General features: G+C 37.7%; 1 protein-coding gene across 6 annotated transcripts in view; it reads right to left on the bottom strand.

The window, feature by feature from the left end:
* Positions 1-864: 864 nt before the first annotated feature.
* The window catches only part of fam204a (family with sequence similarity 204 member A), a 40,992-nt gene continuing 17,496 nt past the window's right edge, over positions 865-24,360 (bottom strand). For 5 of the 6 annotated variants that reach the window (XM_057848942.1, XM_057848944.1, XM_057848945.1 and 2 more), the window contains exons 6-7: positions 8,496-8,605; positions 865-8,310 (exon numbers count right to left, since the gene is read on the bottom strand). In XM_057848942.1, coding sequence (XP_057704925.1) covers positions 8,259-8,310; positions 8,496-8,605 — 162 coding nt within the window. In that variant the 3' untranslated portion in view covers positions 865-8,258. The remainder of the gene's footprint in view (positions 8,311-8,495; positions 8,606-24,360) is intronic. The other variant, XM_057848943.1, reaches the window with a different exon arrangement.

The raw sequence follows: 24,360 nt of genomic DNA, 5'->3' as shown, positions 1-24,360 counted from the left end.
CCCCTCAAACACACGTTTGATTGGCTGATGACTTGACCCCCCCGTCCCCTCCTCCCGTCACACAGACACACGCACACTCACGCAACTTCGCCTACAGAAATACAACGTGCCGCCTCCTTCATCCCCTTCAAAGAGGAAGGGTATTAGACTGTGTTTTTGGCCAGCACAAGCCACTGTAAGTAATGTAAAAACATGTCAATGTTGTGGAGGTGGGGGAAACACACAAATTTTGCTGCTAAAAGTCTGACCTGCATCACAGTTAGTATAACATTAATCTGTGTGAACTTGATAACCTGCAAAACTACTGCGGTCAGGCTAGCCTCCACAAGAAACAACGAGGGCAAGCTAGCCGACCTTCATTTGGATTATTGTTTGCATTATGTGCATTATTGTAATGCAACACGGTGGCTTCAGAGTGCAAATCCCAAGAATGGGTCCACTTCATAATGAACATGAACTGACATGAAAAAAAGTTAAATTAAATCACATATTAGCATTTCATGAGTGTACTTTGGATGCCTCAGATGTAGTTTATATTCTAATACAGTACTTTAGTTTCAGTCTAGGTACCCCAGAAGTGGACTCATTCTTAGATAGCTCCCCTTTTTTGATAAAATGACTTTCCTTCAAAATGTTTCTTTAGTAGTTTTTTAAAACAAAGGTCTGGATCGAACATTGTATCACTAGATTTACATAAAAGTTAGTATAAGTCAATACAGATTCATTTTGCTTTGATCATTTCACCTATCAATTAGGTCAGGGGTCATGAATTAAAAATCCTCTGGGTCCGAAATTAAATAATTACAACAATCTTGGGTCCAGAAATATTTTTTAATGCTTCTTTTTTTTTTTCCTTCCAAAAAATACAAACGTATCTTTACGTGGTCATGCTGATAATTACAACATTAAAAAATGTAAATAAAATATAAAACGTGCATAAAACTAAAAAACTGCTTTAATTGAATCATTAAATAGCAACATAAGAGCATATTCAAGACTTTTTTTTTTTTTTTTTTGTGGATGCTGACAGGGGGACTTGCTTTTTTTTTTTTTTTTTTGACAGACCTCTTCTTTTTGCTTTCCATGAAGCAAAGTTTCTGCAACTGCACTCTTACAATCTTTGACAATCGGTGAGTCGCTGAAAGACTTTTTGTTTTGACCCAATATCCACGCTATTCTGAGGGAGCATTCTTTTGCGCGTTGCTGTGCAGTGAATGAATGAACCATGAGCCTTGAGGTGCGATCATATTGAGCCCTTAATTCCGCTATTTTTTGAGAACGGATGGCAGAGTTCATAGGGAAACTTTGCGAAAAAGCTGCGTGCTTCGTCTCATAGTGCCTTTTCAAATTGCTGCTCTTTACAGGTGCTATTGTCTCTGAACAGATGAGCCATAGCGGTCTTGTGCTGCCGCCAGGTAAAATGAACAAAAATGTGTTGGTCCACTCCTCCTTAAACACTGTTTTCTGCATCAATCTTGCGTAGTTTTGAGCACGCCATTTGCCGTACCTTTTTCGCCTCTTCCTCCAACTTCATTCGGCTCAGTTTTTGGCTGTCACTCCAACCTGTTGTTCTAAAAATAACTTTCAAATGCTTCACTCCCATTGGCTGGCTCACGCACGTCACCGCTATGTTTTTTGTTTGTTGCCCACCTCCGCTCTGCAAACCCGCAGACAAAAATGATTTTTGTTGTTGCAATGTTTATTAGTCGCGACAGCTTGAGATCCAGTCCAGACGGCTTGGGGGTCCGGAACCGGACCGAGGTCCACGGTTCCGTGACCTCTTAATTAAGTTCATATTCGTATGAAATATGGCTCTGACCACTGTTCAATAATCTGTTCGGTCCCGTCCTCAGCAAAAAGTGTACCTGCAGGTTATTGTTATATTGTCCCTACCAATGTTGAGACCAAACCTACGTCCTTGCTTAGATATATATGGGTCTCCGTGAGCAGCGGCATAAAATTTTTTTTTAAAGTCGTTTATAAACAAATACACTTTGAATTTTGTTGGTTTAGCCTTTTTTTCCCTTGATGTGATCAGAGGGGAGGTGCTTAAGTATGATATTCATTCATCATTGTTATTGGTGTCCCATTAAGAGGACTTAAACTCCCTGACTAACACAGCAATACTAGCCAGAAAACTAGCTCTCCTATGGGTTACGTCATGTTAGTTTTGGGGCAATTTCGGGTTACTTTCTTGTTTGCCAATGGTAGCCAATGAGTTAAGTGAGTGACCTTTAAATGGTTAAGTTTTAAAATTAATTCAAAGAATAGGGAAGGCATAGACTTCTCTATCAGTTGACGGGAAATGGGGCGCTGTATTATATAACTCTATTATATAAATATTTTCAAAACCACAGCCTAAAGCGACCTAAAACCAAAACAGGCACCTTCCTTAGATATGCAGTATATTAGTCTCCGTGAGCAGCGGCATCAAAAAATTCAAAGTCGTTCCCTAATAAAATCCAGATTTGTTGTATATATATATATATATATATTTTTTTTACAAAAGTATAACAAAAAATGGCTATAAAATTGTCAGATTTTACGCTACATGCACAAAAATCACCAAATGCAGAGATAATCTATAATTTCTGTATCAATAGCAAAATTTAACATGTCCTTCACGTTTTTGCCCGAAATAGTGACTAAATTTTTTTTTTTTTTAATTTGACACGTTTTCAACAGCTAATAAATCCGTCAATTTTCACATCAGAAACTAAAAAATTGAGGAAAGCATGCAGAATCATTTTAACTTTACTCAACAAAATCAAATTTTGTATTTTTCTATTTGGCGGAAAATACTCAGGTGACTTGAAGCTCTGCTCTGAAACCCCCTATTTGGCCAAATTTCAAATGTGTCTTATATGCATGTGTGATATATCATTGGAAAGCTTAAAATCTAAATTTTTAGGGGGAAGAAAAATTTTGAATTTTGAACAGGAGGGCATTTATAAAAAATAAATAAACAGCAAAACCCTACCTGGAAGTGAGCATGCGAGGGCATGAAGATGCCATGATTTTAATAAGATATTATCGCATACTTACCTCTTTTCGATCCAAAAACTCCATGTAGCATGTATCACCGGGTTTCAAGACACAGCTATGAATGGCCACAGCCGGATTTTTCGGTGGATTTTATCGGTGAAACATGGTAATATAACAAGGGTAGTGATGCAGAAATCACAGACATCAAGGAGTGGTCGAGATTTTCTTTTTCATTTATTTACCTTTTTAAAGATTTTTTTTTTTCAATGTTTCTTTGTTTGGAATGATTATTTATCATCTAAAATATTGTAGGAAATGCAACAGTGACAAAAAAAAATACAATTAAGCGATAGTTATGAGGTAGATATCCGTGACTTATTTACAGACACTGTTTCCATTGTGACGTAATTTGTTTAAAAGTTAAATTAAATTAAAATATGCGAGTGAATAATTTTATGAAGCCGTTTTTTTATTATTATTTTTTTTTAATTAATGATTCTGAGCTAATAATAAATAATCGAATAATAAATATAATTACTTACCTTCTTTTTATGGCTGGGTTGAAACAAAAGCGGTTGAACGACGTCTGTAAACGGGGGTCTACAGGGTAAAACGCACATATTAAAAATAGTTCAGGGGCTTAATGCGCCATGAATCCGCAATGATAGCATATAGACATGTTGGTCTACCAAACACAACAGTTCTTTTGGCTTAAAATACTGCAGTATATTTTAAAGAGGGGTGCAAGAGCAGAAACTGCTTTTTCAGCCTTGTCTGTTTTCCGCCAAATACAATCACCACTTATTTAGGTTGAATTCTAATGTCACTATTGCCTCAGCACGTCTTGCCGGCTATCTGGCCCTCGTCATTTTTTAGATTGAAATGTTACATAAAATAAAACACGTAAAAGCCTAACTGTTTTTGGATGGACGCAGAAATATCTAAATTACTATTTTTTGGGGGAAAAAAAACAGGCAGTTGAACAAAAATTGCCAGTTTATTTGAATGTAAAGTTATGCTATTGTGTAAGGATACAAAATCCAACATGGCGGCCATCACAAAACAAAGTTTTTAAGTTGAAAATTTTTGTCAATAAATACGTAATTCCTGGAATTACTACATATGAACGTAAAACAGTCTGGATGCTTGGTTAAAAGCAAAAAACTGGGCAGTTATCATTCATTTTATGTAAAAACGTATTTCAAGCTAAACCTACGTAAATTTTTTCAATTCATTTTTTTCACGTTTCCAAGTGCATGCATGGTGCCATTTTATATAATAATTACTTTGAATCCTCGACCAAATCACTCTTGAGACACTCCTGCCTGCTTTTATGCACTAAAACTTTTGTCCTGTTCCACCTAAATCCGGCGGTAGAATGCAGCTTGTGTTTATCGCAGAAAAAGCAGCCTGAAGATCTGCCTGGCCCTGCCCCCTACGGGAAACCGTGGCGCAATGTCTGTAAGAGCCGTCTCGTCAAATGATAGTGAAGTCTATGTGGAAGGGTAAATACTAACAGTGTAACGGTATTGTATTCGTCCTGTACCGTTGTACGGGCATCACAGTTCGGCGCACGCAATCAGACAGCTAATACATTTGAGTAAAAAAAAAAAAAAAAAAAAAACTGTCGGAGAGTTCGACTTTACTCCAGGGGGCGGTAGAGGTAATGCGCCTAAACCAACAACCGACATTTCGAGAAAAAGAAGACAAACCTAAACAGATGAAAAGTTATCATACATCACTACTTGGAAAGTTATGGCGAATGTACAGAGTGGCAACTATTACAAACACTTTTTGAAGGGTATTTATTTTATATTTTCAAATCAGGAAATGTTTTATTTTGTTCTAATCTGAGTCTTGAGTCATTGAAACACTGAGTATCTATTTTTGCACTTTTTCAAGAGAGGCTTTTCCAGTTTTGGAACTATTTGCACATTTTATTTTAGCCAATATAAAAATAGACGGCAGACACATCTTATGTGGGAGTGTATGTTCACTTGTAATGGTTTACAGTTAACTGTGGGTAAGCCAAAATTGACAATTTTATTTTTATCCCAGAAAAAATAAAAAAATTACCAAGGTTGCCAGTTGGCGAGTGCTACCTTACCTTACTGGTAAATCTGTTGATCCCCACAAAAAAGGGTGTGTTGTCCATTTTTGCACATAAACTTTGAATTAAGAATGTTAGAAAAAACACATTGAGTTTGATGTTTTCGCCTATTTATTTTGCACCTAAATAAGAGATGTTTTTTTTAGTTTTACACCCAGACGTAAATATATTATCCCCATTCTACCATCGCTCCACTGGCTTCCAGTTTATTTAGAATTTATTTTAAATTTTTACTGTTTGTTTTTACTTCTGTTAATGGCCAGGCTCCTTATTTGTCGGAGATTTTAACCCTGTGTACCTCTGGCAGGGCTCTTCATTCTACAGGCCAGTTTCTTCTGCAAGTTCCAAGGTCGAGACTTAAACAGTGGTGTGATTGATCTTGTCCGACCCCAGGTTGTGGAATAGACTGCCTCCTGAAATCTGCATCATTTTTTAAAAATTGCGATTAAAGACCCACTTTTTTTCGACCTTCCTTTTATCCGGGTAGCCTGGTTATGTTTCTTAAGGGTTTTAATGTTTTCGGATTTCATCTGTTTTATTTTCTGTTTTGACTTTTAACCCAGTGTGTTGTTTTTGTTTTGTTTTTTCTTAATTTTATTGTATAATACTTTCCTGCCTTTTATTTATCATGAACTATTTTTCGTTGTTGTAAAGCACTTTGAGGACCTTTCGGGTTTATAAAGGACTATTGAATACATTTTACTATGATTTTAGCCAATACAACAAATTGTAACTTTCAAATGTTGTGATAAAAAAAGGCTTTCGGTTTTCCCAGTTGTACCAAACTCATACCAAACCGTGACCCCTGTATCGAGGTACGTACCGAACCGTGACTTATTGGCCTGAATATAAGATGGTGTTTTTAGCTTTAAAATAAGACAGAAAAAGTGGGAGTCGTCTTATATTCGCGGTCTAGACGTTATACCCATTCACAACGCTAGATGGTGCCAGATATCAGTGAAGCAATGTTCTGTCATGACAGATCTCAGCTACTAGTTTAACCAGTTTGCATTATTTTATTGCAATGTTTTTCCTTATTCAGATTTGTTTCAAGACTACAGTTAAACTTCACTTTGATGGTTAATGCAGTTATTGCAATTTTGTTGTTTTATCAAAATAGATTGGCTTCTGGTTTTTGAAATGTAAATAAACCATTCATTTACGAATGTGATTGCACTTTAGTTTACATATTTAAATGTTCAGATATTAAGATTTGAATGAGACAAAATAACATGCTTTTTCTCTCAAATATATTGTAATAATCATTTGTTTCAGATGTACTATAATTATTTTCTGTATAAAAATTAATTCGGTGTTCAAAAAGTCTTTTTTGAAACTTGAGTCTTGAAAAAGAGGGGGTCGTCTTATATTCAAGGCCGTCTATTCGGGCCAATAAGGCAAATACTATTAATATTATTATTTTAAAAAACATGTTCTCTTAATATTGCAGATCTTCACCAGTCAAGAGTGTGTTTCGAACATATCATGCAGGCTATAGTCATTTGGCTTTTACTGGAATAAGAAAAAAGGTGTACACCATTTTATTGCCATGGCAACTGCAAATCACTTCTAATTTAGGTGGACTCCCTCAGACACCTCATGTTGTTAGCGCCAGCATATTTGCTAATTACTTGTTAATTAGAATAGTGAATAGTGCTATAGAGATTGTAAGAAAAATGGTGGAGGAAAGAGTACAATCATATTAAGGTGCTATTTCAAGTACTTTTTGGGATCCGCACAACATACTCGTCGGTGTGATCGACAAAGTCATCACAACTTTTGAAGGCTCGACAATTCATATTGTTAATTGAACGTCTCAAGTTTCCTCAATTGATGTTTTTCATTGCGGTCATCAAAGTGAAGAAAAATCCCATGTTGTACTTTGATGTGCTTAACAGAGTTTTGACTCACGTCGCATTACAGAGATAATTAATGGATTAATTAGCACATATTCTAAGCAATTTACAGCATTGGAAGCACATTAAAATTGCTTGGGTATAATTCTGTCCTAGCAATGTCAGGATGTCTCCCCAGCGCTTTATAAGCCTGGCGGGCAACCGGGCTCTTCTTTACCGTATATATGTTACGTCTCAATTCTATTTTTTTTTTATTTTTCAAAAACATTGTGGGGGAAAACCTAAACCTGATGTAATCATAAATGGCCCCAAACTACAGTGGATACTGGCTAGCTATTTAGTACGCTGTCAGCCTAACACACACGCACACACAAAATATTTCGTGCATGAAAGGAATACTAAATCCCAATTATGTTTCAATTTCAATTCCCATTTCAAGTCCTCAAGCACCTGAAAGCAAGAAATTATTTCCCACCGTTAGAAAAACAACTACACAAGCATTATGAATACAAGTAATTATTCCAAAGCTGTTTAGAATTAACAGTTGCAAGAATCAGAAAGATCATTTAAAAGCAGCTTGGTAGGCAAAAGCGCAGGAAAAAAAAAGATCAAAGTCACAGTTTTAGACTAGTTAACATGCTGAAGAGCGCTCATCGCACAAAGAGCGCCGAGTGGAGGCTTCAAGAAACGCGTGCCTGTTGTTCAGAAGCAGAAACAATAGTATGTCTCCCAGCATGGGAGACGGCCAACAGCAAAGCAAAGCCTCCGTTTCATGTCTCTGGCGCACCCCCCCCCCCCCCCCCCCACACTCAGCCGCTCTCTAAACTTGCAGTTTATGTTAGCTAACAACAATTTACAGCAGGCAAATTTCATTTTCTTCACACAAATCCTATCGCACATTATCCTGTACATTGCATTAGGGGCCTAATCTTTCCTTTCTCTTCCCGGGGAGAAGAAAGGAGCGCCTTCATGATTAACCCACTTTACAGCAATAAATAAACGCATCATCCAGTAATGTACAGCAGATTTAATTTGAAGGCCAGAACGCTCAAATCACTGAAATGTAATGGAAAACTAACACAATGCAGACTCCAATGGACGCCTAGGGAATTAATTTAAATGTCCCATTTTTTTTTTCGCGCTTTCAGATGGATTTTCTATTCCGCCCTCAGCTAAACACACTCTTGCGGCTGTTAATTCTCTCAACTGTGCAAAAACATAAAACTAAATCATATCAGTTTGCCATAACAAACTGAGTTTTATTCAATTAAAAAAAATAAAAGAAATCTTCACTCCTGAAATCTTGCTCACATGTAGCCCATGTTGCTTTTGGTTTCCCAGCGTTTTTTTGCCTCGAACCTGCAAAACAGAGAGAGGAAACAGTGCATTACCAAATCTTTGACATATTCATTCAAACTGTCGGCTTTCATCTAAAAATGACTAATGACTCAAAGTCTCCAGACTTCAGCAGCTCCGTCTTAACTGTACTTGACACCATGGAAGACGGGATGGCAGACACAAACATGAGGACAGAGACATCGTACCCCCAAGCTATTTGCTTCTTCCTTTTCTTCGCTGCCCTCAAAGCGTCCTCTTCCTGTTTGCGCTGCACAAAGTCACGGCAATCAGTGGCTTCGGCGATTTTCACAGCCAGCTATTTAGAGACAGAGGAGAGGCCCGACAGAGAATGGAAATCAGTCTGAGGCATAAAATAAAAGCTGTCTGACTGATGTGGGGCTCTTTCTTGTCACGGTCTCTGCTGCCTCCTCCACACCACGGCAGAGCTCAGCATTTATACAGTATCCGTACTGTCAGAGAATGATGTTTCCGAATGCTTAAACGTGTGAAGTGTTTGTCACGTAAACACATACAACAAAATTAAGAATAAAGAAGTCAATACAACGGAGGTTTGAAAATGAATTCCTAACTCAGAATTTTGTTAGAATGTAAATTCAATCACCATAATTCTGCCGCAAAAATTCAGCAGCAAAAACAAATAATAATCTTTGGGAAAACTTGAATAGCAAAAATTCAGTCGGAAAGAATTCTGTCGCAAAAAATTCAGTCGTAAAAATTTTTCGCGCCAAAATTTTGGTAACTGAATTATTGACTAAATTTCAAAGCGGAAAAAAATAACTCAAACTGACAGCACAGGTTTACTTCCATAATTACAGTATTTTCGGATTATTCTCGCAGTCGGACATCCAGGCATTAATGACGTCACCAGTCACAACAAAGCGTCGCCATATTGAAAAGGGGGCAAAACTATCGTGCATTGTAATACAAACTAGGGTTGGGAATCTCTGGGCCATGAAGCCGATTCGATATGTATCTAGATACACAGGTTACGATTCGATTAAAAAACGATACATTTTTAAGGCCGAGCGATTCGATACGATTCGATACAGTGTTAGAACGATACGGTTCGATAGAGTGAAAACGATACGATAGTAAATATTTGTTGTGTGTGTTTGTACAGTATTTTAAACATATAAAAAGACTACATTTCTAATACAGCAAAATTAAACAACAAAATTTCATACCAATGTTATGTTTTATTTTTTTATGAAAAAAAAAATAATGCTTACTATATGACCGTCATTTTGTTGGATGGGATTGATAATAAAATAAAACTCCAGTGACATACAACAATAAAGTGCAGTAATTCAATTACTGTATTTCCTGGTGTTTTTAACACAAGACGTAAGTAATTTAAGTGCAAACTTTCAATGTAAACATCTTACAAAAGAAAAAATATTAATTATATGCAGCAGCTCTAGAAAAAAAAAAGAATTAAACCTGCTAGTGTTATCATAAATAAATAATAAATTATGCTTTACGACTGGTATTATTGGGGGAATAAAAACATGGCATTTTAGACAGACAGGTCAATAATCATTACTTTAACCTGATAAACAGCAAAGTCATTCACTTATGCCTGTGCTTCTTCATTTTGTATTCCTCATCACTGTCCATATCTTTTTTGAAGGGCAGATTTTTCCTGAGGAAGATCAACTAATCCACATGTTCATGTTTAAGTAGACTGCGTTTCGTGGAAACAATATGCCGCCCTTTCCACCATTGGAGTGGGTTATTTTTTAGGGTTAAAAACTCACAATCTCTGTACCGCTCCACACTTCACACAAGCTCTGTCCCATGCGTCCCTGGCTGCCTTCATCACTTCAAAGTCCGACTTTTGTTTTCCTAGGTACGTTTAAAATCAATCGCTGCACGTCGCTGCCGTCGGTGATCACACCGTCCATTGTTTTAGCATGTTGCTTCTTTGCCACTTCTAGTTTCGTTTTGTGCTGTGAAGAAAATGCTACGGAGCGTGCGTTACAGTGGTTTCGTTAGCTCTCGCATTGTTATGACACGCCCGTGACGATCGGGTAATGACGGCGACTAGTAGCGGTTCTGCTGAAATGCATGGGAAGTTGAGCCAACCACGACTGTGAGTAGTGCTTGTCCATATTATACCATGCGTGCGGTCTCGAGCTAAGTGCGCTGTGTGGTGAATGACACAAGCGCAGCATGTGAAGTAAAAGCTAAATTATTATCATATTAAGCAATGCATTGAACTAGGCATTAGAAGCCGATTCTTGAGCTCGCGATAGCCGAATTGTATCTCTACTAGGGATGTCCCGATCCAGGTTTTTGCACTTCCGATCCGATACCGATATTGTTTTGCACTTCCGATCCGATACCGATACCGACCTATCTGAGCATGTGTTAAAGTTTAAAGTTATTTATCCTCCTTACTTAGTTGTCAGACTCATGTCGAAAAAGGTTTTAGTACCCTTGATAACAACTAGCTAGCTGAATTAGGTGAGTTTGAATAACACACAACGGTTGGTAACAAGAAGAAACTGACCTGTTTATTCAGTGACAAACACAAAACATTATAAATAACAAACAGAAATGGCATAGTCAGTCAGTAAAACGTGCAAATAATATTGTAAACTGTCTTAAAAAAGCAAAACACACCAACAACCTCAGTGGAAAATCCCACAAATCCCCCAAGCTATTAGATGCTTTTAATGTTTCGTGCATTAGTTACAAAAATTGTATAAAAAGCATCTCAGGTTTAAATAAACGACTATTTCAGTATCAAGTTAACATTTTAAAACAGTAAATAAAATACTGAAGTCCGCATTCTGTATCAGCAGCTTTAAACTACATTCAATTCATTTAATTTTGCGAATCAACTGTTAAAGTTGTTAAAATTGCTCCCGTTATTCCATAATTTCCCTTCTGTCTACTTTCGACATGTGAAAGTTTTAAAACTGTTTTGAAGATAGATCCAAGTCAAGATTTTGCCGATTTAGGAGTATTTTAGATAAAAAGTTAATTAGGTTCGCTTGGAAGGTTCACAACAGCCTACTAGGGAAGTCTTCTGCTTTAAGATGGCGGCTGTTTCTGCCAGTGTTAGTTGCGTAGGACCTTTCATTTTGTCTTCGGTTTTCTTAACATACTCCTCATATTGTTTGTGGTGGTATTTCGTTAAATGCTTGATTAGGTTGGTTGCATTAAAACTTCTTACAGCTTTACCACTACGCTTGACTGTATTGTGGCATATGTTGCTCTCTGCCTCTTCGTCTTTGTTGTCCTTTAAGGTGAAATTGTTCATTGACAAAATATTTTTGTTCTCGTCATTGTTGACGAAAATAACACTGCTAACTAGGACTGAACAATATTGGGAAAAAAACTGACATTGCGACTTTTTGGGGGTTTGCGATATATATTGCGATATTAAAACTAGAATAATTTTCAACGGATGACTTGATTTGTTCTGTTTGGTTGGCTCACCATGCCACATTGTATTCAAATAATACCGTCGAGGGACTGAGGGTGTTCATCTCATAATGAAGATTTCTGCATATAAAAGGGATACAGGAAGCCATGTCTCTGCACGCTTGCTGCTTTTATGAAGTAAAAAAACAAAAACAAAACAAAAAAAACAATCGCACATCCTGCGATTGTACTATTGCGCATGCACACATTGCGATGGCAATGTTCATACGATATATTGTGCAGGCCTACAGCCAAGGCACTAAATATTCCATAGGAAGTAGTGAAGACAGTCAGCGGCCATGGTGCCTGTTTCTTAGCAGCAATTACAGCCAATAGCTGTGATTTCTTTTTTTAAACAATAGTCATTATATTTATTAGAGGTATGTATATAGTATGAATATACTAATATAGTATGTCAGCTGGGGAACAATTTAAATAAAGGCATACAAAAGCCCCAACCAGTCAAGAAATTCTCATTTTTTCCCCAAGTTGAGCCATTAAATTGATCCATAATAAAATCATTATGAACACTATTTCTCAGGCCACAGGTGCCAGTTTCACTAGATTTGTTTTTCCTTTCATACAAAACAATTGCCTAATGAGTCACTACTGTTTAAAGTCTCTACTTGTCAGGAAAAGCCGCTCAAAATAAACCATGAGGAAAAACGGCAAACACACGTCTCAGTCATCACAAGTAGCGACTTTTCAGTTCGGAATACTAGAGGCAGTCCCTGAAAACAGTGGAGAAGAGAAGGACCGTGACAGCAAGAGGCAAACATTCAAATCCCAGGGAAGACACGAGGGTATTGTGAAGCAGAATAATCCCAATAACCCCAGTCACACAGAAACAAAGGGTAAATCCTGTCTCCACTGTCACTCCTGAGATAGGTTTATTATTCAAGCAGAGGCAAACTTTGATAAACAACAATTTCACCAAACGTTGGGGTAATTCTCTGTAATATTCACAGCACAATCAAAGGGGAAGAAAGTCTTCCAGTAATGAAGAAACGTGCCACCACTGTGCCACTTTGGAGAAAAAAAAAAGACCTGGTAGGGAAAAAAAAATGTTTCAATTATAATTAAGTGGGATAAACTTTATTAGAAAGACTGAAACTAAAATATCTCCTAATGCATGCTGGGATTAAGCAGGTCAGAGCGAGCAGCCAGGAAAAATTAAACTCTAAAGGCTTTTTATCACTATATTTCAGGAACCAAGGGTGTAAAATGTTCTAATTTGGGATACATTAAAAGCCATAAAGGTCTTTCAAAAAGATTAATGGTACTTTGCTTGGATTTAAGATAAGGGCTCCGGCTGACTGCAAGTGCCGGGCTGTGGCAAGGCCCTAAAGGCATTCATCTTTACAGCCACTACAAGATTTGTTAAAAAAAAATGTCTGTATAACCTGGAGCGTACATATGATGACAGTCCTTTGCCATTTTAAAATTCTCCAAATCATGTTTTCTACTTTTGCACAGCCTTACAACGGGGAACTAAGTGTGCATTTGCAGTAGATTTGCAAGCAAATGATAGCACACAAGGGCTTTTTCTTGCTCTTTGTTGGACTGGTGTCGATGTTTTTGAATAGCGGCGATTCAGCGGTGAGATTATACACACAGAAACGTTTATTGAATTACATTATTAACAAATTTTACATGAGGTAAGGTAAGGTTATGAGGTAAGGTTGGCTGATCTGACGCGCAAAAAAAAACAAAACTTTTTTTTCATATCAGCAGTTTTTTCACAATTTTCAAAAATTGGTTTGTCTAGTTAAACATTTTATTCACATTTGAGATGAAAATTAACATAAAAATAGCAGCACTGATTGACTGAATCCTCTGCCTCTCCCAAACAATACTTTGCCAATATAACTTGTTTTTGGCAGTGTACAAAGAGCCTCTAAGTTTTATATTTATTGTCTATGAATCTTCCTGAGGCGTTTGTGTATGAATATCCATTGTAAAGTGATGCTAATTTTCGCAAGCGAGTGAATGGCATCTTCTATATTTTAAAAGCATTAAGCTAGCAGCACTACTGTTTTTGACAGCCAGTTTTATTTTCGTCTTAGTCTCAGTCTTTTGGACGAAAATACTTATTAGTCTTAATCCTATTTTGGTCATTTCAAAATGTGTTGGTCTTCGTCTAGATTTAATCAATGAAAACTCAGACAAATTTCGTCTAGTTTTAGTCGACAGTTATCAAAATATTTTCGTCTATAAACTTCAAATGTTTTAGTCCATGAATAAATAAAAGGTTTCTGACAATTTCGAATGAACACGACAGACGAGCACGTAACTGTCTACAAGGACATCAGCGTTTTCATGATGATAACACACACTCAGCAGGAAAACAGCACATTATTTGCAATTAATTAAACTAACCTGGACGCAACAAACTGTATGTAAAATGTATTCCAATAGTTTAAGAAGACACAGAGTCACCGCGCTAAATGCCTATGCTAAAGCGAACGCTATGCTAACGCCACAACTTAGTTTAGTGGTTGATGATAACTCAGCACAGACCTTTATAGGCTAAAGCAAAATGGCATAGCAAAGATAAGAAAACAAAACTTACCAAGCAGCACCTGACACATTTCATAAAAGGAATCTGGAATGGGCACACACTTAAGGCTGTGTGTGTGTGTGTGTGTGGGGGGGGGGGGGGGGGGGTTGGGGGGTGCTAAATGCATTCTAACTACACATACAATAAGAAAAAATCGCACATTGACAATTTATTACGTAAACTATGGTGAATTTTCATCTTGTTTTCGTGTCGTCAGACGACAACTGGCATCCATCTCGTTATGCTTTAGTCTCCCAAGACACGTTTTCAGCGCGTCATCGTGACAAAATTGTTCGTTGACCAAATATTTTTGATAGCTTAATGGTGGTTCATTTGGTCTTATGACAGTCTTATGATGCCGCTGTCAAATAAATGGTTACTGGCTGATATCTTTTGGTGTAAATATCCCATAATACAGTGAGGATAGCTGCGGCTTATAGTCCAGTGTGGCTTATCTATGAACAAATGTCGTTTTTGTGTTAAATTTGGTGGGTGGCGGCTTATAGTCAGTTGCGCTTTATAGTGTAAAAACTATTGTAATCGTTGACGCAAACAACTCTGGCTAGCAGGCATTTGAAAAACGAACTGCATTTATTACTTTAGTGCGCAATATGTGAGTTTCTTTGCTATGTGTGTTTAATTTTACCGTTTACCTTGTTTACCTTGAGTGTAATTGACTGAAAAACATCAACATTGGCCTGTTTTTGAGGGACTGTTCAAAATCGGCATACTATATATCTGGTCAATTAAATATGTCATAACTGATCATTGTTTTTGACCTCAATTTCTTTTCAAACTTCGATTTCGAGCTTAAAAACGCCCATCTCTACACGGAGCAAACACTATTGGGGAACAATCAAACAGCATGAAGCTAAATGGGTTCACGCAGAAGCACCATTTTTTTTCTACACCTGCTCTCCTGTTGGGCCATTTGAAAGCCTCCCAAACATTGTAAAACCCAAAATTAAAACACACTTCCATACCGATTAGTTAAGATTTTTTTTTTTTTTTAACAAAGGTTTACAATTTCGCCTTCTTTAATCACTTTAGTATTATAATTGTCTTAGCTGAGGCTCAACATTAATAATGTCAACCAAGTTACCTAGGAGACAGAACAGATCAAAGAAACAAAAACCCCCTCAAATGTCTGATTAATCAAGCCTGCAAACAGCTTATTTCCCTCAGCCTGCATGCAAGTATGAAAATGAGATTCCGAGAGCAGTACATTGTGCAGATTTGTTCATTCTTATCTGAACAAAGCCAGCGGCAGCTTATTTCATGGATCACTGGCACTGTCAGCGCTGTGGCGCCGAGCAGGTGACGGCTCCTCTTTCTGTGGCGAGAACAAAATTAGCAAAAAGTCGGCACAAATTAGCCTCTCATGTTTTCTGTAATATGACATTATTTTTCATTTACTTTTTTGATCCACTTTTCAGGATTTTTTTGCCTCCCCCACCCCTTGTATCTTAGTGCCAAATCCTCTCACATCAAAAGCTAGTGCAAATATGAATGGAAGTACAAAGCTAGGACAAAGGCATGAGACAAGGAACCTCATTTAGTCAATGTTTATGTGGCCCTAAGAGTCAGTTCCTTCCACTGCCGTACATATTAATATACGATTAAGTGCCTGTCATTTATAATCATGCTCCTGTTCTGTAGTTTCCCTTGCTTGTGTGTCCTGTGTATAGCCCTGTTAAGAATAAGGTTTATTCTGAGGATTAATACTCTGACCTTTGGTAGATTTGAATGCAAATAAAGAAAAAAAACATCATTGTACTCAACACCAACACTGCAGCTTAAGGCCACGACGAGGGTTAAGTCAATAGTACGTATTCATTCAAGTTTAGGTCGTCATGGAGATTCAAATGGACACCAGAACATAGGATCCCAATGCGATTTAGCATAGAAAAAAAAAAAAAAAACACACACACACACACAAAAAAAAAAAACCATTGCTGTCTGCAGCATTGCATATTACACAACTGAAATAATACAACGGTTTTCAAAACAGTCCCAATCAAAAAGCTTCAAAATTCAATACCTCAATTAAAGATGAAAAATGTGTCTCCATGTGGATAGTGTTAAAGCTTTAACAATATCAAATAAATGATGGCTTTAAGGACAAAATTGCCTTAAAGCCATTCATAAATTTCCTATCCAGGAAGACTCTTCCAATTAAAACGTGTGAGAGGTGGATTAACAAGGGCTATATGGCTTTGCCTCACTAAATCACCTCCCCGAGCTGCTCCGCTGCATTTGACGTGTAAACGATTAATGACCAGCCTAATTCCCTTATCACACTACCTTAATGCCTAAATAATGTGGCCTCAGTCAACCTTGGCAAGAAGGGCCATATAAGAAAGGAATGAATATCAGATTAAGCAGTGTGTGTGTTAGTTCATCATAATTTCTTAAAACTGAGGCAGAAGGGGAAGAAAGCATGTTTTGTTGCAGCAACACTGGGAAGGTCATAGGATCAAGAGATCAATGGACACCACCCATATCGCCTCCGAAAAGACAGAGACCCTATGTCATCCAAATGCGAGCCAACAGCCTGGAATAAACTAAGCACACAATCGGTTTCAAATCCGAAAGAAGACAACTCAAGTGAGAGTAAATCATCTGAATCATAAAATGAACATCGAGACCGGGGGTCACCAACACAGCGCCCTAAAGGCCACTTTAAACTAGCGGCAGCCTAGTGTGAAGGGTTCGGCGGCAACCCATTCATTGTAGATGTGGGAGGGGACTTCTCAGCGAAAGTGAGGTGCAGCGGTCGTTTTGAACAGAACGGAAAGCCTTCAGTGGATTTTTGCTGAGGGGCGGGGCCCAAAATAGAGACTTGTTCTATTGTCACAACACTGCCGCACTGACGTCAACAAAGCATCCAATAACAGCGGGGCAAGCGTACTTATATCTGTGCAATCAGGCAGTTTCGGCAAACGGATATACACAAATCACGGACGACAAAACTTTGATAAATGTGCTTTTTTTCCCTGAGCTCTGGGAAAAATGACTCTCCTACTTCTCCTTGCTAAGCCAAATGGTACCTCGTTGTGCGTTTGTGTGGAAATGTAGTTAATGAACAACAACAAAAACTACTCACCTTCTCACCAAAACTACCATAATTTTCGGACTATTTTTCCCTCATTTTGAATCCTGCGGCTTATAGTCCAGTGCGGCTTATTTATTTATTTGGGATATTAGGTAACACTTTATTTGACAGCGGCGTCAGAAGCTGCCATGAGACCGCCATAATTATGACGTGACATTATCATGGGCATTAATGAATCCTTAAGACATACCGTAATTTCCCGAATATAAGGCGCACCCATGTATAATGCGCACCCCAAATTTACTTGTAAAATCTAGGGGAAATTATTGTACCCGTTTATAACGCGCACCCTAATTTTAGCACCAATAAATAGAAGAATACAAGAAAACAGAGCTTGTGTACAGATACAGAAATGTCATTTTACTGAATAGTGAAACACAGCACAAGCATAGCATATTGGTAGTTCAAAACATTACCATAAACTGACAAAATTTACGGTAATAATATGATTTGACAACTTCTCCAACTTACCAGAATCTAGGAGAAAACAAAACAGATGTGACTTTTCTTTTAAAGGCTGCTGTATAACTTGCCCATTTCATCATGATGAATCAATGTTTCTTCCATGGATTGATACAGTAAAATGAAAGTGAGAACGTAAGTCGGAAATCCGAGAGAGCTCATCGCTGTCGACACGACAGTAACAATAGGAATTATTGTTATTTGGTTTTGAGTTTCCCGAGGAAGAGATAGATTTGACGGACACACACAGGAAGTCTGTGTTGTTACGTTTGTTATGGTCCGAGTTGCGGAGCTGCAATAAACGTTGACTCAAATGAGTTCAACAAACTAAATTCTGTGCTTTATGAAGAGTGAAAAAAGCAGAATTTAACACAGACGAAATCATTCGGCCGATCAGAGTGAAGTATTACCGAAACAAAATGGTGACGTCACGTACTGTAATGGTCGGCAACTGATCGCCGCATACGTTTCTTCCACACAACGAGGCCGTGTCAATTAAAAAACAAAAATAATCGGTTTATATAATATATATATATTTCTGTCTCCATCCATGTATCCGTTTATAATGTGCACCATAATTTTACAAGTTGATTGGGGGGGGAGTGCGCGTTATATTCGGGAAATTACGGTATGTCATTAAGTGTCATCCGGCGAACTATGTCACCAACTCCATTTATGTTCAGCCCGGATCTTTTACAACCATTCAAAAGGAAGATAATTTACCAGATGACACAAAATGACATCTGTTATAAGCATTATTTAATGCTCAGTGTCATGTCATAATTATGATGGTTTTATGAAAGTCTGATGGTGCCACCTTCAAATAAAGTGTTAATAAATTCCATAACTAGCAATTAATGAAACAACTAGAACAGTAACTGAAGAAATAATTAGCACCGAAAATGAATTTTGATTTATTTACATCTGTAGCGCTGCAATGCATGCTAGGAGGCATGTTGGATGACAAAAGTGTTGACAGCAGCTGGCAGCAGAGGTTGACTGTCTCCCCCAAGAGAACAATGATGGCCAAATGAAGCTTCTTGAAGCAATGAAGCTTTGGAGCTAATTGGTTCAAAGCTTAATGTTGGTTCATTTGGTCTTATGACAGTCTTATGATGCCGCTGTCAAATAAAGTGTTACTGGCTGATATCTTTTGGTGTAAATATCCCATAATACAGTGAGGATAGCTGTGGCTTATAGTCCATTGTGGCTTATTTATGAACAAATGTTGTTTTTGTGTTAAATTTGTTGGGTGGCGGCTTATAGTCAGTTGCACCTTATGGTGTAAAACTCTTTACAAGGCTATTATAATGCCCCTAACTCCTTCAAACAGGAAAAGTCGCTGTTTCCCTGTGTCACCATGAAAAATAAAAGCACTAGTGCTTGGCACTATAGTAAATATGTTTGACGTTTTTCACTTCCTGAAAGCGCCTACGTCAGTCTACGTGGGTCCTACCATTCTGTGATTGCCGTGGATTGCTCCTCACACTGGGATGATGCTAGTGTGAAAAGGCCTTTAAGCCACCAGGTAGCCAGAACTGGATTACCATGGCATACGGCAGGACATAGTGATTTTCTAGGAATGTTGTAGAGTTGAACATTGGAAAATGTGGAAGAGATTTTTAAAAATGTCACATGCGGTTACATATTTGCACTGTGCCTTGTCAAATCCTAGCTAACAATGTTTTCCCATGGATAAAAATCATTCAATATCAAGTTTAGACCATCGTTTTTGGATAGTAAAGCGCACCTGACTATAAACTACCTCCACATTTTCCAAAAACTGTATTTGTTAACATATAAGCCACAACAGACTATAAAATGAAGGTATCCACATTGTATTATAAGATACAGTGCCTTGCAAAAGTATTCGGCCCCCTTGAACCTTGCAACCTTTTGCCAAATTTCAGGCTTCAAACATAAAGATATAAAATTTTAATTTTTTGTCAAGAATCAACAACAAGTGGGACACAATCGTGAAGTGGAACAACATTTATTGGATAATTTAAACTTTTTTAACAAATAAAAAACTGAAAAGTGGGGCGTGCAATATTATTCGGCCCCCTTGCGTTAATACTTTGTAGCGCCACCTTTTGCTCCAATTACAGCTGCAAGTCGCTTGGGGTATGTTTCTATCAGTTTTGCACATCGAGAGACTGACATTTTTGCCCATTCTTCCTTGCAAAACAGCTCGAACTCAGTGAGGTTGGATGGAGAGTGTTTGTGAACAGCAGTCTTCAGCTCTTTCCACAGATTCTCGATTGGATTTAGGTCTGGACTTTGACTTGGCCGTTCTAACACCTGGATACGTTTATTTTTGAACCATTCCATTGTAGATTTGGCTTTATGTTTTGGATCATTGTCCTGTTGGAAGATAAATCTCCGTCCCAGTCTCAGATACCAACAGGTTTTCTTCCAGAATGTTCCTGTATTTGGCTGCATCCATCTTCCCGTCAATTTTAACCATCTTCCATGTCCCTGCTGAAGAAAAGCAGGCCCAAACCATGATGCTGCCACCACCATGTTTGACAGTGGGGATGGTGTGTTCAGGGTGATGAGCTGTGTTGCTTTAACGCCAAACATATCGTTTTGCATTGTGGCCAAAAAGTTCAATTATGGTTTCATCTGACCAGAGCACCTTCTTCCACATGTTTGGTGTGTCTCCCAGGTGGCTTGTGGGAAACTTTAAACGAGACTTTTTATGGATATCTTTGAGAAATGGCTTTCTTCTTGCCACTCTTCCATAAAGGCCAGATTTGTGCAGTGCACGACTGATTGTTGTCCTATGGACAGACTCTCCCACCTCAGCTGTAGATCTCTGCAGTTCATCCAGAGTGATCATGGGCCTCTTGGCTGCATCTCTGATCAGTTTTCTCCTTGTTTGAGAAGAAATTTTGGAAGGACGGCCGGGTCTTGGTAGATTTGCAGTGGTCTGATGCTCCTTCCATTTCAATATGATGGCTTGCACAGTGCTCCTTGAGATGTTTAAAGCTTGGGAAATCTTTTTGTATCCAAATCCGGCTTTAAACTTCTCCACAACAGTATCTCACACCTGCCTGGTGTGTTCCTTGGTTTTCATCATGCTCTCTGCACTTTAAACAGAACCCTGAGACTATCACAGAGCAGGTGCATTTATACGGAGACTTGATTACACACAGGTGGATTCTATTTATCATCATCGGTCATTTAGGACAACATTGGATCATTCCGAGATCCTCACTGAACTTCTGGAGTGAGTTTGCTGCACTGAAAATAAAGGGGCCGAATAATATTGCACGCCCCACTTTTCAATTTTTTATTTGTTAAAAAAGTTTAAATTATCCAATAAATGTTGTTCCACTTCACGATTGTGTCCCACTTGTTGTTGATTCTTGACAAAAAAAATTCAATTTCATATCTTTATGTTTGAAGCCTGAAATGTGGCGAAAGGTTGCAAGATTCAAGGGGGCCGAATACTTTTGCAAGGCACTGTATATACACCACAGGACATGCGGGTCATTAGCCCAATATACAAATATACTATAAATAAGATGCACTGGACTATAAATGAGGGGATAAGCAGCAGTTTTCCATCCCAAAATTACAGTAATTCAAGGAAATTTGAACATTAATTTGATATACTGCTTAAAATTTGATCAATTTGTTTGTATAAAACCAGAACACTAGAAGTAGCTCCCAGTTTTTAATCTCTCCACCTGTCAAGTAGTTAACATAAGTAGTCGTCAAAACTACCGTAATTATTTTTTACTATTACACGCTACCTTTTCAACTTTCTTTGAACTCTCTGGCTTATAGTCAAGTGCGGCTTCTATGTGGATGAATACAATTTGAGGTAGGTGCGGCCTATAGTCCAAAAATGAGTATATTGAAGGCATGCTGAAACACAAAATATATATATATATTTTGTATAACTGCTAATTGTCAGGTTAAAATACTGAAATCCATGGTAATTAGTCCAACAGGCTCACATTTGCTCAGCTAGTTTGTTACATTAATGTTAGTTTTGATAAAATGCTGCCTATTACTATAGGTCGATTTCAAGGACATACTGTCATTTCCAGACTATAACCTACTACTTTTCCCCTCCCACTTTGAACCCTGCAGTTTAGAATCCACTGGGCTCCAACCATTTCTTGGTGTGATTTGAAGTATGTTTTAGGTCTATTTTTAGTTTCACTCTTCAAGCGATGGTGTCATAACGTAGGCTGAATAAAGTCAGCATATTATACCAACGTCTTGTGCATCGTCATTTGGGAGTTTAGCTCACTGTATAGCCAGGACTGAGCCTTTGCATCTCGGTGAGGACAGTACAGTCGTATTCCCTCCCGATGCAGTTATCTACACCTTACAATGACTGCAAGTCGCTTTGTTGTAATTTTTCCTTGTGAAGTGAAGACACACATTCGAGCGTTTGAACCTACGTGCTGTCATTGTTATGTTTATGGCTGCAATGCTTGTGCTAAACCATCGTAACCTTTCATTTTCACCCACTTTCCTGGTGAAGTGTAGCCAAACTTTGAATCGAGTGGTTCCTGACGCCATGCTAGTTTGATGCGTCTGGACAACAAGACACGTCACGTCATGTGACGACGCAATATGCGTCTTTAGGAATCGTTAAGGCTTTTTCATTGTGATGTCGAGGCCTCGAAACACTAGGAACCGGTTCGGAATTGGAATCGGATTTCGATTCCCATCCCGAATCCCGAATATGGCGTTGTCTTTGCAGATGCCATAATTATGTGCTCGCCTGTCAATTTTCATTTGAAATTGTTGGAAACCCTTATTTATTTATTTTGGGACTAAAACGTTTGAATTGTCAGAGGAAAACATTTTGAGTAATTGTCGACTAAATCTAGACGAAAACTATCACATTTTAAAAAGACTATAATATGACAAAGATTTATAATTATTTTGATCCAAAAGAATAAGACCAACATTAAAAGATCTGGCAAAAACAATACCTGTGGTATATGCGAACAAATTCTGTTTCTCTTGCAAAATTTAGTCAGTGAGGCTAATGGTCAGGTGCGCCTTGTAGTCTAAAAATTATGATACATACTGTAAATTTGGATCTGGATTTGATCTAAAACAATTAGGAAATGAATAGACAAGTTAGGTTCTGCCAGCTTTGTGGATTTCTTTTGTAGAATTTGCAATAACTGCTTCTTTACTAAATTCAGCAATGTCAACTGTCTGTGAATACTATATACTCCATAGTATATACTATACTACTTTATTTTTCGGACTATAAGTCGCAGTTTTTTTTTTTTTTTTTCATAGTTTGGCTGGGGGTGCGACTTATACTCAGGAGCGACTTACGTGTTAAATTATTAACACATTATGACATAATTTCAAATGTTATTTTGGTGTTTTGGAGTGACACTGATGGTTTGGTAAACTTGTTAGCGTGTTCTTTATGCTATAGTTATCTGAATAAGTCTTAATAGCTATGTCACGTTAACATATCGGCCACGTTCGCATTTCGTTGTTCATGAATCATGTAACATTATCATACTGAACACTTATTTAGCATGTTGTTCTCTACTGTATTTTTATTTTAAATTTCCTTTCAAGATGACATATCTGTTCTATGTGTTGGATGTTATCAAGTAAATTTCCCCCCAAATTGCGATTTATACTCCAGTGCGACTTATATATGTTTTTTTCCTCATCCCCCCCCATCAATGCGTTGCACAATATATATCATGACAAAGTGAAATACTGCATTATGTCAGTTACAATGCGAAATCCCAATGCGCATCCTTGTGGGCAGCCTCAGAAGGAACTTTTGTAATCTTGCCACCACTTTGACAAACACAATTATATGGCAGGCAAAAGGAAAAGAACTCCGTGGAGGACACAGCTGAAAAGCAATGTCTCAATTTTCTCTTCAACTAATCTGATTTGAGATACACATGTGACGTGTCATCATTAGGGAACAGAAGAGACAAAAAAAAGTTCACTTGCTTGTGCACAATCCATTATCTTGCCTCTTCTGAGTGGGGTGGGCTTATTAGCAAGCTTTGAACTCACACTTAGAATAATATGCCATCAACAGTTTTATAAGCTAATTAGAGAAAACAGTCTAATTAATGAGTGACTAGCAATAAACGGCAATCGTGGAGAAGAAAAAAAAGAAACCACGGGTGCTAAGCTTTCACTACCACCAATTAAGGCATAATTACAAACAAATTATATATGTGTTTTGCTGTGGGCTTCAATTTCAAATTTGCTTTAATTAAAAGAGAAAACATGCTAATTAATTAAACAGGACACAAATCTACATTGAAAAGTATGCTTTGTCTATCAAGTAATTAATGAAATACAATAATCCAAATGAGATTCCCAGGCATTTGATAAAAGCTTTGTACTCAATTTTGAAATCCATTTCAAAATTAATGGGCGAAAATTTAATGTGAGTCATCCAGAGATACAATAAAAGTTCATTCACTGATAAATTGCTTATGATGAAGGGAAAGAG

This window comes from Corythoichthys intestinalis, chromosome 10, assembly GCF_030265065.1.
Source record: "Corythoichthys intestinalis isolate RoL2023-P3 chromosome 10, ASM3026506v1, whole genome shotgun sequence".
Classification (NCBI taxonomy): Eukaryota; Metazoa; Chordata; class Actinopteri; order Syngnathiformes; family Syngnathidae; genus Corythoichthys; species Corythoichthys intestinalis.
Note: the sequence above shows the minus strand (reverse complement) of the source record. Positions and strands in the feature narration are given on the sequence as shown.